Source organism: Hemiscyllium ocellatum, chromosome 35 (genome assembly GCF_020745735.1).
Source record: "Hemiscyllium ocellatum isolate sHemOce1 chromosome 35, sHemOce1.pat.X.cur, whole genome shotgun sequence".
In the NCBI taxonomy this organism is placed as follows: domain Eukaryota; kingdom Metazoa; phylum Chordata; class Chondrichthyes; order Orectolobiformes; family Hemiscylliidae; genus Hemiscyllium; species Hemiscyllium ocellatum.
Genome location: NC_083435.1, coordinates 8,770,132 through 8,788,148, shown reverse-complemented (window position 1 = coordinate 8,788,148; position 18,017 = coordinate 8,770,132). Strand labels below are relative to the sequence as shown.

At 47.1% G+C, this 18,017-nt stretch overlaps 1 protein-coding gene across 9 annotated transcripts in view; it reads right to left on the bottom strand.

Annotated features, from left to right (window-relative positions):
• Positions 1-5,102: 5,102 nt before the first annotated feature.
• LOC132832503 (butyrophilin subfamily 1 member A1-like) overlaps positions 5,103-18,017 on the bottom strand; it is a 63,642-nt gene continuing 50,727 nt past the window's right edge. For all 9 annotated transcript variants that reach the window (XM_060850564.1, XM_060850567.1, XM_060850571.1 and 6 more), the window contains 2 exons: positions 14,561-14,587; positions 5,103-5,789 (listed from right to left, as the gene is read on the bottom strand). In XM_060850564.1, the coding sequence (XP_060706547.1) occupies positions 5,275-5,789; positions 14,561-14,587 (542 nt within the window). In that variant the 3' untranslated portion in view covers positions 5,103-5,274. The remainder of the gene's footprint in view (positions 5,790-14,560; positions 14,588-18,017) is intronic.

Below are 18,017 nucleotides of genomic sequence, written 5' to 3'. Positions count from 1 at the left end.
CGGGCTTATTGAGAATTCCCAGCACTTTGAGTTTTATTTTGTAATTTGCAGTCTGATAACTGCACTGGAATAGGAAAACATGTTGCTGTAGTTTCGCCAAACGCCATTAGGTGGCGCAGATGCACTATTTTTCGAAGCAAATCCCAATTTATTCTGGCAATACCATTTGTAGCCACGTCGTGGTGATATTGTACCGTCTAATTTCCATTCTCACTTTATTCCCGCAGAACTGCCGGCTCGATATTCCAGGGTATAGGATCTTCGAGGAATACTGAAGGCAGCAAAAAAAAGGCAAAAGATATTGGAAATGAGGAGATGGTGTCTCAGTGTGGAACATCAGGCAGCAGGGATGGATGATATCTCAGAAGGTTTCTAAAATGAAGTCATATTGCTGAAAGTTAAACCAAAAACAGGGACAATCACTTTGCTGGGAATGTCCCACAGAGCCCGCGAACATTCGGGGAAAGATAGAAAGACACGTATGTTGCTAAATCTCAGGGAAGTGTAAAGATAATAGGATATTAATGTGAGGGGGATTTCAATGTACCCAATGTAAGTTGGGATAAACAAAGTGTGAAAGGCTTCCAGGGGCAGAAATCCTAAAATGTATTCAGGAAAGGTTTGTCAGGCTGGATTGTAGAAAGTAGAAAGAGACGGGGTGAGTCAAACAGCATTTAACCCCCTAGTATTAGCCATTAGCAATGCTGGGGTCGGTTCACTCAGGTGGCTGAATTTTTTTATTTCAAAAATATACTTTTTCATAAAATAATTTGATGATCTGTACATTTAGACATGCCATACATATGTAAACATTCCATTTCTTTGCATAATGAAAACAGAGATATCATTCTTATTTACAGGTCTGTACGATTACATTTTAAGCTGAGGCATCAGCAGAGCCCAAATGACTGCATGGGACCCCTGTTCTTCTTTAGGCAGGCAGATGTTACACGGTGGTCTTTCCCCACCGCGCCTTGGCTTCAGCGCATCCCTCAACACGTAGTCCTGGACCTTGGAATGTGCCAGTCTGCAACACTCAGTCGGGGTCAACTCCTTCAGCTGGAAGATCAACAGGTTTCGGACCACCCAGAGATCGTTCTTCACCGAGTTGATGATCCTCCAGGCGCAGTTGATGTCCGTCTCAGTGTGCGTCCCAGGGAACAGGCCGTAGAGCACAGAGTCCCGCGTCACGGCACTGCTCGGGACGAACCTTGACAAACACCACTGCATTCCTCTCCAGACTTCCTCTGCATAGGCACATTCCAGAAGGAGGTGTGTGACAGTCTCGTTCCCGCCCCCACAGCCGCTTCGAGGGCAGCGTGCGGTGCGGCTGAGAGTCCAGGCATGCATAAAGGATCTCACAGGCAGAGCCCTTCTCACCACCAGCCAAGTCATGTCTTGGTGCTTGTTGGACAGTTCTGGTGATGAGGCATTCTGCCAAATGGCTTTGACAGTCTGCTCAGGGAACCGCTCGATAGGATCCGCCCTCTCCTTTTTCCGAAGGGTCTCAAGGACACTACGTGCTGACCACTTCCTGATGGACTTGTGGTCAAAGGTGTTTTTCTTCATAAACTTTTCCACGAAGGACAGGTGATACGGAACGGTCCAACTACTCGGAGCGTTCCGCGGCAGCGAGGCCAGGCCCATCCTTCGCAACACCGGGGACAGGTAGAACCTCAGTACGTAGTGACACTTGGTGTTTGCGTACCTGGGATCCATGCACAACGAAGCGGCTGTGGGGGCGCGAGACTACCCCTTTTGTCGGGAGGAAGTGGGAGGATTCGAAGGAGAAATGTTAAGGGTGAGGACCAGTTTGGCCAAATGCATGAGAGTGTCGGCGGAAGGGTACTGTTGGGGACGTCAGGAGAGGAAGAAACGGAGGGCTTGGAGGCCCTGGTCATGGCGGATAGAGGTCTGGAGGGAATGGATATCCATGGTGAAGACGAGGCGTTGGGGGCCGGGGAAACGGAAGTCTTGGAGGAGGTGGAGGGCATGGGTGGTGTCTCAAACGTATGTGGGAGTTCCTGGACTAGCGGGGATAGGACAGTGTTGAGGTAGGTAGAAATGAGTTCAGTGGAGCAGGTGCATGCTGAGACAATGGGTCGGCCAGGGTGGTCAGGCTTGGGAAGGAGGTAGAACCAGGCAGTGGATCTTGGGAAGGAGGTAGAACTGGGCAGTGCGGGGTTCCCAGACTGAGGTTGGAAGCTGCGGGGTCATGGTCGAGGAGGCAGGAGGAAGTGGTGTCCTCAAGTTGGTGTCTGGCTTCAGCGGTGTAGAGGTCAGTGCGTCAGACTACCACTGCGCCCCATTTATCTGCTGGCTTGGTGGTGAGGTCGGGATTGGAGCAGAGGAATTGGAGTGCTGCGCGTTGTGAGGGTGAGAGGTTGGAGTGGGGAAGGGGGATAGACAGGTTGAGGTGGTTAATGTCCCGGTGGCAGTTGGAAATGAAGAGATCGAGGGCGGTTAATAGGCCAGTGCGGGGTGTCCAGGTGGATGCAGTGTGTTGGAGGTGGGCGAAGGGGCCCTCGGAAGGTGGGCAGGTGTCCTGCTTGTGAAAGTAAGCTCAGAGGCAGAGGAGACGGAAGAAGTGTTCAACATCATGGCGCATGTTAAATTCATTGATGCGTGGACGGAGGGGGATGAAGGTGAGTCCTTTGCTGAGGACTGATCGTTCATCCTCAGTGAGGTGGTGGTCTGGAGGATGGTGAAAACTCGGCAGGACTGGGAGCTGGGGCAGAGCCAGTAACTGGAGTGGGTGTGGTGGTGGGGGGAATAGGGGTAGGGTCATGACCAGGGGTGGTGTTCCCCTCTGGGGGGGCGTGGATGGTGACAGTAGGATCTGTGGGGGGCATGCCAGCAGAATGCAGGTGAGTGGCGTTGGTGGGGGCGGAAGTGGTGGCAGACACGGCAGTTGGGGGGGGGGGGGGCGGAAGCCACTGAGCGTGTGACATCAGCGATTATGTGAGGGGGGGAAGTGATGTCACGTGTGGTGCATGAGGAATTGTGAGGAGTGGAAGTGATGTCATCCATCACCATGGGGATGGTGGCTCCAGCAGCCACGTGGCTGAAGGCGTCCGAGCAGTTCCAGAGGCCAGGGGAATCTTCTGGAATGTTTGAGGAGCGCTGGTTATGGAGGTAGGTAGATAAAAGTTTGTTGTACTTACAGTTTTTGATGTTTGAGATGGAGTTGAAATACTGTTTGTTGAGAGTATGAATTCTCCTGAGGATGTAGTACAGAAGGGGTCCTTTGCAATTCTGAGTGTGGCCCTCAGCTGAGGCAGGGCTGACTGTAGAGAGGTTAGGTGCCGGCGCAATGCTGCGAGCATGGAGCGGAGGATCAGTAAGATTAGATTAGATTACATTACATTACTTACAGTGTGGAAACAGGCCCTTCGGCCCAACAAGTCCACACCGACCCGCTGCAGCGAAACCCACCCATACCTACATTTGTCCCTTACCTAACACTAGGGGCAATTTAGCATGGCCAATTCACCTAACCTGCACATCTTTTGGATTGTGGGAGGAAACCGGAGCACCCGGAGGAAACCCACGCAGACACGGGGAGAACGTGCAAACTCCACACAGTCAGTCGCCTGGCGCTGTGAGGCAGCAGTGCTAACCACTGTGCCACCGAAGGAGAACCGTTGCTGGTGTGTTTGAATCTGTAGTCTGTACTGTTTGTCCTGTTCGGGTCCGAACTCTGCTGGTTTAAAGGTGGTCTGGACTCCGTGTGGGATGAGTTGGTTACGGAGGCAGGCACTGAGGAAGCAAATGTGGCTGTGGTAGCGAGTTTTGTTTCAGGACATGGTTGAAGAGCTTCAGGGCAGAGGAAATGACCTGGGAGTTGCAGTGGGAGAGGGACTCCCCGAGATTCTTGTAGAGAGAGGAGGAAAACTTCTTCAAGGCAGGCATCCTTGCAAGAGGATTCGCAGTAGGGTTAAAATCAACGAGGTAAAAACAATGACTGCAGATGCTGGAAACCAGATTCTGGATTAGTGGTGCTGGAAGAACACAGCAAGTCAGGCAGCATCTGAGGAGCAGGAAAATCGATGTTTCAGGCAAAAGCCCTTCATCAGGAATAGAGTCAGGTGGAGGGTGGGTGTGGGGAGAAAGTAGCATCGAGTACAGTAGGTGAGTGGGGGAGGGAATGAAGGTGAGTGGGGGAGGGAATGAAGGTGATAGGTCGGGGGAGGGTGGAGTGGATAGGTGGAAAAGGAGATAGGCAGGTAGGATAAGTCAGGACAAGTCATGGGGACAGTGCTGAGTTGGAAGTTTGGAACTGGGGTGAGGTGGGGGAAGGGGAAATGAGGAAACTGTTGAAGTCCACATTGATGCCCTGGGGTTGAAGTGCTCCAAGGTGGAAGTTGAGGTGTTCTTCCTGCAGGGTCTGGTGGTGAGGGAGGCCCAGGACCTCCAATTTACCAATTGATCGATGATCCTCGGAGGTAAAAACAAGGACTGCAAACGCTGGAAACCAGAGTCTGGATTAGAGTGGTGCTGAAAAAGCACAGCAGTTCATCAGCCCTGATGAAGGGCTTGCCCGAAACGTCAATTTTCTTGCTCCTCGGATACTGCCTGAACTGCTGTGCTTTTCCAGCACCACTCCAATCTAGACGATGATGCTCGGATCCTTTTCAGACACACGGTACAGGACCGCCCCCGCCTGGCGGGAGACGGTACTGCGGCCCAATATCATTCAGTAACAATTCCATCCAGCAGATGGCGGTGACACATAAACAAATCCTGGAAATCTGAAATAAAATCAGAAAATGCTGCAAATCCTCAGCAGGTCAGGCAGTGTCTGTGCACAGAGAACCGGAGTTAATGGGCAGTAAAACACTGGGGATATTGCATATCCTGGGAGAGTGGATTCTGTGTAAGTCCCCTCCCCAATGATACAAGGAGCTCAAGTGGAGGATGCTATGTAAATGCATTTGTCACACATTTCAGTGTTTAGATTTCTCCCTCAGGATTTCATGTTTCGGGTGCAGAGTGAGAAATGGAAACACAGAGAAATCCCAGCTCCAGACTGGGAAACAGGCGAAGAGATGGAGGATGGGACTGAAGCAGGGAGTAAATGAAGGAAGGAGAGACACAAGATATTTAATTTACTTTTTATTTTCACCATCTGACATTTCAATTATTATTGAATTTATTTACAAAGTATAAATTGATCATTTACTGACACATTTAGTAACATCCTGATGTCAATGCAGGGTTCTGACCCCTGACCTGAGGGGTTGGACATTGTGACGTCAGGGAGGCCCCGCCCCTTTAACGGCAGATCCTCAGAAAGTGTTTGAAATACAAAGTCCCGAAGAAAGGATAAAGTTTCCCAGTGAATGTATTCCCAGTGAAGGTGTGGAGATGGGACTTGGTCTCCGCGTTGTAAAATGAAACTGTCCCAGATTCATAACTGAGATAAACTCCCACCTTCCTGGGGATCTGACCGACACAGAGAGGTAATGGTGGAGAGGTATTTATATAAAACTGATTCCCATTCCGCCCCATGGTCCAGAATCCATTCTCCGGGATCAGACTGACCCATCTCGTCCTCTCCACAGACTCTGAGGCTATTCCCAGACTCCAGTCCCTATTCCCCACCACCTCCACCTCCCAGTAATGTCTCCCCAATGTGAATCCCTCTGATCCCAGGACACAGGCCCAGTTTGTAAACCTCTTCTCGGTGTCAGGGAGACTCCTCCAGGCCCCGGTCCATCTCAAACTCTTCAGATCCTTAGACACCTCGAGCCGGGGATTCGTTGTTTCCACATCCAGGGTCACAGAGACTGGGAGAGAAACACAGAGAATTAGAGACAGTCCCTGGGTCTGTGTGTGTGTGTGTGTGTGAGATGGTGGAAAGTGAGTGTCAGTGGGAATGTTTGTGTGTGGGGGGGGGGGGGGGTGGAGGGGCGTAAATGAGCGTTGGCCTATTGGGGGAGGGGGTGAAGAAGTCAGGGCTTTGAGTTTTATTTGTGGGTCAAGGATGTGAGGGGAGTCACTGAAGGTTCTGGGAGGGGATGTTGTTTCCTCGGGGTGTCAGGTGGAGGGTGAGGGCTAATGCTGGGGGATATGGGGAGGGAACCCATCGGGTATAAGGGAATGGGGTTCACTGGGGGATCAGGGAATTGTCAGTGGGTCAGAGGGGCACATATGGGATTGGGAAAATGAAGAAGGAGCAGGCTTGCTGTGGTATTGCAAGGAGAGACTGGAATTGGAGTGGTCTGGTGTAGGGGAGGGTGTCTCATTGGGGGAATATGGGGAAATAAAGCTAGCTTCTATTGATCAAGGGGAGGGCAGGAGAGGGGACAGTCTGAGGGGAGGTGAACGAGAGTTAATGGGGAAATTGGAGGGAGGGAACATGTTGGGGTTCAGGGTGGTGCAGGGGTACATTGTGGGATTGAGGGGGCATTGAGAAGTATGATTGGGAGTGGGTGCTGGGTTCCAGTAGAGGGAAGGGGGAAGAGTGGATAATTTGACATTTCCAACATTAGATCAATGACTCTGGTGTGGATTTTATGAGGAATTACAATCCCACTCAGATTGACATTCTGCTCCTTTATCTACCTGAAGATTGAGCTATGCAGCCCTTCGAGTCCACACCACCATTTAACAGGATCCTGGCTGATCTTATCCTGCTCCCTGGTGTTTGGATCATCAGGAAATCATGGGAAACAGTGGGAAGGTGTGGCAGGAGGTGATACCCTGCCTGGGTTTGGCTGGTGGAACAGGGCTTCCCCAGGCAGCAAGAGAGCCTCCCTCAATGGGATGGAGATTAGTAACTGCTCTGAGATATCAGCATTCTGCTGGAATGGAGTGTGAGCAGGAGAGTCACCAGTTAAAGGCTGCCTTGGCTCAGTCAGAGCAACAAAATGTGATGCTGGTTGAGGTGGTTAAAACAGCTCAAGATAGAGCTGAGAGTGTGGGACAGAGACAAACTCAAATTGTCTGTAATTTGGTGACAGTGCAATATAAAACAAAGGCCAGGAAAGAGCAGTGGTACATTGATCAGCGGAAGTGAGTAGGTTATCACCATCAGACTGGGACCTGGTCATTGAAATGGGGATATATGGTATTCATCAGACTCAGAAGATAAATGGATTAAGGGGGTAGGTCAAGGTGATGGGCTGGACACTGAATTAGTAGCTCACTCCCTAATAACTAACACTGTGAACCAACAAGGAAATGCTCCTGCACAGTGCAGCTAAATACACACTGGGAGAACAGAACCTCATTTCCCAACTGGGAACACACCATCCTTCTGGACTCAATATTGGGCTCAACAATTTTAGGACTTGAGCACCTTTCCCTTGCCCCGATACACCAGGCCTTATTATCACATGGTCTGCTATTACATATAACCCACTGTTTGCATTAACAGTTACTCACTCTCCCAGCCTGACTGTTATCTACTCCTTTGTCCAACAGTGTTTCTCTCTCGTACGTTCTATCTCCACCTATTGTTTACCCTTACTCCCTGCCTCACCCTATCTTCTTTATCCTCACTACCATCAATGGTCATTGGACCCAAAATGTAAACTGAGTTTTCTGTACAGCTGCTGCTGAACCTGCTGAGATTTTCCAGCAATTTCTGTTTTTGTTTCTGATTTCCTGCATCCACAGTTTTCAATTAACTCGTATTTTGTTACATCCCACTGAATGTACTTTCGAATCTTAACACCAACCCACCAGCCTTCATGTCCAACAACTGTAAGCTGCCATTTCAGCCACCTCCAACAGTTTGCCATGACCAGACACATATTCCTCCACCCTCCCCTGTCAGCCTCCCACAGGGACCGTCCCCTCTGGAACACTCTGGTTCACTCCTTCTTCATTCCCAACAGCCCCATGGCACCTTCCCCTGCAACCGCAGAAGGAGGAGCACCTGCCTGTTTACCTGCTCCTTCCTCACTATCCAGGGCTCCAGACATACCTTCCAGGTGAAGCAGAGATTTACCTGCACGTCACTCTATCTAGTTTACCGTATTCACTGCTCACAATGTGGTCTCCTCTGCAATGGGGGAATAAAACAGATTGGTGACTGCTTTGCAGGACACCTACAGTCTGCAAAAAAATGACCCTGAGCTTCCAGTTGCCTGCCAGTTGAACACACCACCGTGTTCCCACGACAACATTCTGTCTCGGGTCTGCTGCAGTATTCCAGCAAGCCTCAGCGCAAGCTGAAAGAACAGCATCTCATTTTCCACTTGGGGACCCTGCAGCCTCGAGACTCAACATTGAGTTCAATGACTTTCAAGCCTGAGTCCATCCTTTCATATTTTTACCTACCCCAGAGCCTGTTATTACAGAGGTTGCTGTAGCATAGTTACCCATTCTCACCTACTCCTAGACTATTGTCACATTGTGTGGGTTGTCTTCATTTCACGTTCTATGTTTAGCTCTTATTATCACTGAATCAGCTTCTCTCTGTCCAGGCCTGATATCCATAATCTCCCTGTTTACCTAAACCATTTATCTCTCTGTCTCTCTTTGGGCTCCATCTCTACCTCTCTGCTCCCCTCTCCCTATACCTCCACTACCCCAACCTCATCTTTAGCACAACCCCACGTTTTCCAAGCTGCTTGCAGTTCCAATGGCGAATTACCAAAATTGAAACATTAATTTTTTTTCTTCCCACAGATGCTGTCAGACCTGTTGAATTTTTCCAGCAATTTCTACCTTTGTTTCATTTCAGTTTATGAAGTTACCATACCAGAGAATTACCATAGAATCCCTACTGTGTGGAATCAGGCCAATTCTACACCGACCCTCCAAAGAGTATCCCATCCAGAGCTATCCCCCTACCTATAACCCTACATTTCCCATGACTAATGCACCTAACCTACACATCTCTAAGCACTATGGGCAATTTAGCACGGCCAATTCACCCAACCTGCACATCTTTGGATTGTGGGAGGAAACTGAAGCACCCAGAGGCAAGCCACGCAGGCATGTGAAGAATACACAACTCCAGACTGGAATCGACCCTGGGTCCCGGGCATTGTGAGGCAGCAGTGCTAACCACTGAGCCACCGTGCTGAATTCAACATTGAGATCTTGAGGCTGAAAAGTGGCTGAACAGAAAATGAGGTGTTGTTTCTTGAGGTTGGCTTGTACCTCTTTGGAAGATTACAGCAGGCCCAGGACAGAAATGTTCTGGGTTATAAGTTTGTTCGCTGAGCTGGTAGATTTGTTGTCAGACATTTCCTCACCATGCCAGGTAACATCATCAGTGAGCCTCCGATGACACGCTGGTATTCTGTCCCACTTGCTATTTATCTGTCTCGGTTTGTTGTGGCGGGTGATATCACTTCCGGTTCTTTTTCTGAGAGGTTGGTAAATAGGGCCCAAATCAATGTGTTTGTTAATGGAGTTCTGGTTTGAATACCAGGCCTCTAGGAATTCTCATGCATGTCTCTGTTTAGCCTGTCCCTAAGGGCCGAAGTAGTCTGGCTGTCATCTCCATGATGTCTTTAATGAATGGCAGGGTAGCTAGAGTCTCTGGGCGTGTTGTATCTTCTTGTTAAGGTCTGTTGTGTAGGAATCGGCAGACTGCACTTATTGGGTACCTATTGTTCCTGAATACGTGGTATAGGTGTTTTCCCTCAGCTTCTCATAGTTCCTGGGTGATGCAGTGTATTGTGGCTCCTTTAGACAAGGCCCTGATGCAGCCCCATTTGTGGGTGTTGGGATGATTGCTCCTGTAGTTGAGTATCTGGACAGTGTGTGTGGCTTTTCTGTAGACACTGGTCTGCAGCTCTCCATTAGCTTTTTGTTCTATTGTAACATCCAGGAAGGGGAGATTGTTGTTGTTCTCTTCCTCTTTGGTGAACTTTATATTGGTAAGGATCTTGTTTATGTGATTGTGGGTTTCTTCTAATTTGCTGCGGACCCAAAGCTTGGGCTGGATTGTGGGAAGAGCTATTCGTTCTAACCTCTCCATAACTGCTTCTGCTATGAGTCCTAATATTGGTGATCCCATAGACATCCCAATAATTTGTTTGTGGATCTTGTTGTTGAAGGTGAAGTGGGTTGTGAGGCACAGGTCTGCTAGTTTGAGGATGCTGTCCTTGCTGATGGAGTTGGTGCTGTCAGGTGTTTGTGTCCTTGGTTCATCTAGCAGTGAGGCCAGTGTTTCTTTGGCTAGGGTGATGGTTGTTGATGTGAATAGGACTGTCACATCGGAGGGAAACTATGATCTCGTGTCCTCTATCTTGGTGTCTTTGATGACGTTAAGGAATTCCTGGGTGCAGTGGATGGACTGGCTCGAGTCTTCTACTCGGTGTTTCAGTTTGCATTGCAGTTCCTTTGCTAGTCTGTGTGTTGGTGTACTGAAAAGTGAGACTATGGGTCTGTTTATGTACCTTTGGTAATCCGTAGAACCGGGTGTGTTGGATCCTTCAGGTTTCAGTCTTTAGAGGTCTGTCTTGTTAATTTCGCCTGTCTTGTGAAGTTTCCTCAGGGTTGCTGTAATATGGTTTTCTAACTGTGGAGTCAGGTCCATCGCCTCCTGACGGTAGGTGTCAGTATCTGCGAGGAGTGTGTTTGCTTTCTAAATGTACAGAACAACCTCTATTTTCCGAACAAGATGGGCAAGGAGTATTTTGTTCGGATAATTGATCAGTCAGATAATCGATCTCATCATAAACAAGAGGTATTTTGTGTTCCAGTTACTGATTATCCGGCAATGTACGCTATAATGCCATTTGATCAATGACTGATTGATCACAAACAAGTGGTCATTTGAGTGACCGTTATTGAACAGTGCTCCATTATCTGGCAATGCACACTATAATGCCATTTCACTGATTGCTGAGTTGCCTAATGCTGGTTTTAATGGGACCTTGAGATCTCGTTCAGAATAATTGAGGTTCGGATAATCAAGGTTGTATTGTACTGTCAAGGTTAGAGTGGTGTGGAAAAGCTCAGCAGGCTGGGCAGCATCCAAGGAGCAGGAAAATCGATGTTTCAGGCAGAAGCCCTTCATCAGGAATGAGCCCCTCATTTTCCTGCTCCTCAGATGCTACCTGACCTGCTGTGCATTTCCAGCACCACTCTAATCTTGACTCTGATCTCCAGCACCTGCAGTCCTCACTTTCGCTTTGTACTGTTCTATGTTCTATTCAGGATGACGGTCATGCGTCCTTTGTCTGCCGGTAGGATTACGATCTTTCTGTCTTTTCTGAAAGACCTGGAAAGGAAAGCCCTGGAGGGACTCAGATGGCCACCAAAAGACATGACCAACAATCACTGGTATCCATACACACAGACCAAGAAGGACACTAGTTCAACTGGGACAATACATCCATCCTGGGGACAGTCTAAACAAAGACATGCACGTGAATTCCTGGGGGCCGGGCATTCAAACCAGAACTCCATTAACAAACATGTAGATTTGGATCCCATTTACCAAGGTCTCAGAAAAAGAACCGGAATGATATCACCATTCACAACAGACCAAAACACATTAATAGCAAGCGGGATAGACCAGCAGCATTTCGTCAGAGGCTCACCGATTACATTACCTAGCATGGAGACAAAATGTCTGAGAACAAATCTACCAGCTCAATGAGCTGATCCACAACCTCAACTACAAATCTTCTCCAAAATCGCACAGAAATGTTCCATTCAGGGTATACTGAGTTATTGAAATGGTAACAACTGGGAGGTCAGGGGTCATTCCCGTGGTCCGAATGGAAGTGTTCTTCAAACCACTCAGTCTGTGTTTGATCTCATCAATGAACAGGAGACTGTGACACTTTCTTTTAAGTCCCCTAGATCACACCTGCACCACTGGACATCAGGCTGTTGTTTCCAGGACTATTGCAGGCCTCAACTCCTCTGGAAATCTAACCTCCAGCTCAACCTTGTTCCTTCTCTGCTTAGAGTCATAGAGTCTTCGAGATGTACAGCATGGAAACAGACCCTTCGGTCCAACCCGTCCATGCCGACTAGATATTCCAACCCAATCTAGTCCCACCTGCCAGCACACAGCACATATCCCTCCAAACCCTTCCTATTCATATACCCATCCAAATGCCTCTTAAATGTTGCAATTGTACCAGCCTCCACACATCCTCCAGCAGCTCATTCCATACACGTACTACCCTCTGCATGAAAGCGTTGCCCCTTAGGTTTCTTTTATATCTTTCCCCTCTCACTCTAAACCTATGCCCTATAGTTATGGACTCCCCGACCCCAGGGAAAAGACTTTGTCTTATTATCCTATCCATGCCCCTCATAATTTTGTAAACCTCTATAAGGTCACCCCTCAGCCACACACGCTCCAGGGAAAATAGCCCCAGCCTGTTCAGCCTCTCCCTGTAGCTCAGATCCTCCAACCCTGGCAATATGTCCCCCAAGCCCACATAGCCCTCTTCTACCCCCTCTTCACAGGCCTGCCATTGTTTCACAGACCCATCATTGCAGCCTGTTCCTGCCCATTGGAACTTATCTCTTCCTTTCCTGATTCTATTTCTCTATCCTTGTTCATTATCTTCCCACTTAATTTGTGATTGTTCTGATGCTTTGCACAGCGATCATCCAGCTCAGTATTCTGTTCCTGCTTATCCCCAATACCCTGTGATCCTTTAGCTCGAAGAACCATATCGAACTCAAACTTGAAAACATTCAAGGTTTTGGCCTCAACCATCTCCTGTGGCAGAGAATTCACAGGCTCACCACTCAGAGTGAAGACTTCTCCCCACATCTCAGTCCTAAATGACTTACCCCATCTCTTTAGGTCTTTTTCCATCATTTTATGCCCTTAGTTTACTTGAATATCCCTTTATCATTTGCACTGGGTGTCTATTCCATCTGCCTTCTGCTTCTCAAAAGGACCATTTTTGATCATCATTCAATTCTGAAAAAGTGTCACTGGACTCAAAACATTAACTCTTTCTCTCTCCACAGATGCTGCCAGATCTGCTGAGTTTCTCCAACATTCTCCATGGTGGTAAGATTTGGGTGCTGTGAGGGTAGGGTGCCAGGTGAGGCGGGTGAACAGTCAGTTAAGTCGGATGTAAAATCACAAGATGGCGGGGGCCAGGAAAGTGATGGAGTTTTTGGAGTAGGTCAGGTGACAGGAGAGGGGAATGGGACTGGGGGGTCAGGTTTAGTGCTGGGGGCAGACAGATCCCGGGGGAATAGGGTAATATCGTATCAAGGTCTGAGGGAGGTTTAGTTGAGCGTGAGTTAAGTTGGAGATCAGGTTAATAGTTAGTAAGGAGATCGACCAGGTCTAACTCTTCCTGAGTAACTAGTTCCTTAACTCCAGTGGAACCCTCTGACTTCTCTGATTTAAGTGGAGGGATCCAGAGCTTGAGGAATTGCTGACTGGAAAATTCAGTATCCCATTCTGCAGGATCCCATGTGCAGCTCCCATCTCCACTGGAATAATAGCTCCTTGGCCAATGGAAAATCTGGGTCTACATTTCAGAAACACTTCTTTGTCTGGAAAACACTTTGGAACATTCTGAGATCCTGGGAAGGATAGAAATCCAAAGTCCTAAATAGAATCTCCACCTGAGATCCCAAACTGAGCTGCTGTTGGTGTTTGAGCTCAGGTTGTATTTTACACTGACCTCACGGACAGTAACCTGTGGTTTGAATTATGGACGTGTCTGCAGTGTGGCTGTACTGAGATGGAGTCACTAAAACTGACCCAGAGGAACTTGACAGTCAGCCAGTGAAATCTGACAGTGATCCCAGTGAAATCTGACACTTACCTGGAGGAACCTGACATTCAGTTGCAGAGCATCAAAAGGAAAAGTTTCCACCGAGATGACCCTCCCTGAGATGTGCTGGTTTGATTCCCTGCCCATGAACTGAACTGTGTGAACAGCAGGAGATCACTTGGAGCTGAACTGTTCCTGCAATTCCAGAGGATGCTGCTCAGCGCTGACCCAGACTGCCCAATGAACAGCTGAACACAACTCTTGTTATTGACTACAACTAATACATTCCCCTCTGTGAAATACAGACCCATCCTCCCACTCAGCAAACCTGCAAGAACTGTATAATTCCTGAACTGGGGAAACTATCAAGCAGTCTCGGGTCTGATTTTACAGGACTGATCAGCACTGACACTCTGAGACATCAACCCACACAATTACCACAAATGACAATAACCCCAAAGACCATGAGCTGGTAAGACAGAACCTTCTTCCCCACTCTCACTCAGCTCATCGTCAGAAACCAAGACCAACAAGGTGTCTCAGCCTCTTGACCTCACCATGTCCAGAAACCTGGATGTATTTTATAAGCATTGTTCCATCAAAACCTTCACGCAACAGAATGTCTTTATAAATGTGACTATATGGACAATGAAATATATACAGAAATGTATAATTAATTGACAGAATATAGACATATAAGTAATTTTAATAAAATATTTCAGCAGAAATGAAAAGCCAAATTACATGCCTCCATTTGGAAAAAAATGATTGCTCCAATTAGATGGGCATTTTAACATTGTCACGAAGTATTCCGGAAGTGTACATCAATATTTCTAACCAATTAGGGTCAGTTTTATTGAATTGTAATATAGTTCTGTACTTACCACAGTCTAGTTCCACTTTGTCATATCCTGCATGGAACAAGAATATTTAAGATCTCACATTTCTTGCAAACTACCAGTTAAAGCTATCACTGTTAGTTCACAGGTTGGGAACAGTAATGCCCTCACTTAGACTGAACGATCACTCTGGATTCCAAACCTACCACCATTAACAACATGGAACAAATCATCTCAGAAAAGTTTCAGCCTTCAAGACACAATATTGCAGGTCCATTTCAGATCAAATCCCCAGCTGCATTACAGTGTTTTGGATGGTGACTGTTGGTGATGATTCTGCTATTTCCATTTACACTTCATCTCACACCAAAAGAGAAATGATTGAAGAAACTCAGCAGGTCTGTGAATAGAGAAACAAACATAACATTTCCAGTCCAATATCACCCTTCATTGGAATACAGACATTCTGAAGAAGAGTCATATGGACTCAAGACGTTAACTTTGTTTCTCTGTCTCCACAGACAGTGCATTTTCTGACAGTGCAGGTACATAACCAGCTGGAGCCAAGGCTCTGAAAAAACGAAGATTCAGCCGGTAACAAGTAGCTGATTGGGCGGTGGATTAGTGACAAGTTCAATGACATAAGCATGCCAACAATGATGGGATTGGTTCTCAGATTGCTGAACAGTTTGGCGCTTTGAATAATATACAGAGACATCAACCCCAGATCTTCACCAGCTCAGGAGCTCTCTCTGTTCGCTGGAACAAAACCCCATTTTAAACCTGAAAAGTATTTGTTTACTTTTCCTTCAGCAGTTTCTGTAGGTTGTGACTATAATGAATAAGTTAGGGATCTTTTATACATGTGAACTGGACACCATGGGTCTCCTACCATCCAGAGAAAGCATCTGAAGAAGGAAGATTAAGGACAGTCTTCAGATCAGCACAAGAATCATCTCAGCAACTCTGTGAACATGATCATCTCTGCTCTCTTTCTCTCTGTGTGCATGTGTTTGTGTATGTAGGTTGGAGTGGTGTGGGGGGGGGGGGGGGGGGGGAAGAGTGAAAGAATAGTTTATAAGGGGATTAGTTATATGCCAATGGTTCATAATTGTTTACCTGTAGCTACAGTCTATTTTCTTGTAATAGGTAATTATTGTCAATTTCAGAAAGCTGGTCTATGCCTCCTATCAACCTGGGCCTAAAAACAGGTTAATTGGGAAGTTTTCCATACTTTTACAAACCTTTAACTTTTGTAATGACATCAGGAATAGTTGATGTCCAGTGCACTCTCTCAGGGAAATCTAACAACGTTTCCCATTACTGTCTCTTTTTCCTTGCACTGCTGTCCCTTTCATCTCTGAATCACTCCTGCCTTCCATTGTATCATGAACCTCCTCTTTCATTCCTTTCACACTTTCCCCTTCCCCACTGCCCCCTCCCCCTGCCTCAGCACTTTCCCAACACCTGAGACATCTCTTTTTCCAACTCAGATGAAGATCACTGACCTGAGGTTTCTTCCTCTCCAAAGATGCAGCCCATCCTGTTGAATATTTCCAGAACCTTTTGATTACCTTTTGGATCAAAAGCTCTGTTCATCTTTGAATTTAATGGGATAATTATTTTATGTAAAGACAGAGGTATATATTGGAAACTGGGACTGGAATTTTGGGAAGTGTTTACAGTATTTCTATCTCATGGGATCAGCCCGTGATTGTTACATTTCCACCCTGGCCCAATGACACACCTGGAACTGAAAGCCCCGACACCTGAACCGAACCATAAACCTACTGTTACTTCCCCCTGTTCCGACCACGTTTTGCAGGGATTCCTTGTGATAACATGGAGAGACAGTCAGATTCTGGATGCAGTGTGGAGATTCTGTTTTTCACTGGGTAATGGGGAAAGGAAGAGAAATCGAGTGGGAGGATCCCACTGTGCTCGGGTGTTATCTCAGGCAGAGTAACCAATCAGCAAAACATCTCTAAACCCACACTCCAATATAGAAGAAAAATCTGAGGTTTAAAAACAGATAAAACATGCAAAATAAATTTTAAAAAAAGACTGGAACATACATATTATAGTTTATAGCGTAATCATGAGGTTCATGTGTAGTTTCATCAATCTGGAACATTATGCTTTTCACTTTGTATTCTTCACTTCCACACTGCCTACCGTACTACCCCACCTGACCCACTGCCCCACCCACCCCACCGCCCTACTCACCCCACCGCCCCACCCACCCCGTGGCACGGTGGACGCTGCAAGACACGTCAGTTTGTGGACATGGATACCACTATTACGCGTGGGAACACCTCCCACCTTGTACATGGGAGGTACTCATGTGACTCAGCCAACGTTGTCTATCTTATACATTGCGGGCAAGGATGCCCGGAGACATGGTACATTGAGGAAACCGAGCAAAGGCTATGACAATGGATGAATGGGCACCGTGCAACAATCAACAGACAGGAGGGTTCCCTCCCAGTTGGGGAACACTTCAGTGGTCCAGGACATTCAGCCTTGGACCTTCGGGTGACCATCCTTCAAGGTGGACTTCGGGACAGGCAGCAGAGAAAAGTGGCCAAGCAGAGGCTGATAGCTAAGTTCGGTACCCAAAGGAGGGCCTCAACCGGGACCTTGGGTTCATGTCACATTATAGGTGATCACCATTGCACTACACACACAGATATTCCTACACACGCACACACTCTCACATACACACGGACACAGGCACACACAGACTCGCACACAGACACCCACACACACCCTTATAGACACACACACTCCCACAGACTTAAGACACTTTGCACTCACTACACACATACAACCCCCAACCCAGACAGACACACACACAGACAGACAAAGACCCACATGCTCACATATATTTTGTGGGGTGAATCTGTACTTGCGGAGTTACACTGTACTTTGCTCAAAAACTGCATGCATTCATGTAGAACTCTGAGCTCAAAAACTGCATGAATTTATGTAAAACTCCGTTATTTCACTTTTTAGATTAGATTTAGAATCAATCTAAACATCATGGTATAGACAGAGAACACAGGGGGCTAACACCTTCAATATATTGTCTAGCTATCACCATTGTTAACAGCTAACTCAAGAATGCAACTTTAAAAAGAAGGGTTTTGTGCTTTACACATGAAAGAAGTAAAGCTATCACTGTATTCTAACAGATGAAAGGCTTAACAGACAATCAATTTTTCAGTGTATAATTTCAGTTACATCACACTAAATATTTGCTATAAATGCTGTGTTACGATCGAGCCCTCCACTATCACCTGGTGAAGGAGCATCGCTCCAAAAGCTAGTGTGCTTCCAATTAAACCTGTTGGACTATAAGTTGGTGTTGTGAGATTTTTAACTTTGTACACCCCAGTCCAACACCGGCATCTCCAAATCAGGATTATAGAATGTTGGGCTGAATCTTACCGTTACTATTTTGGTTAATAGTCAGTTTCATCACATTTCATGAAGTATTTCT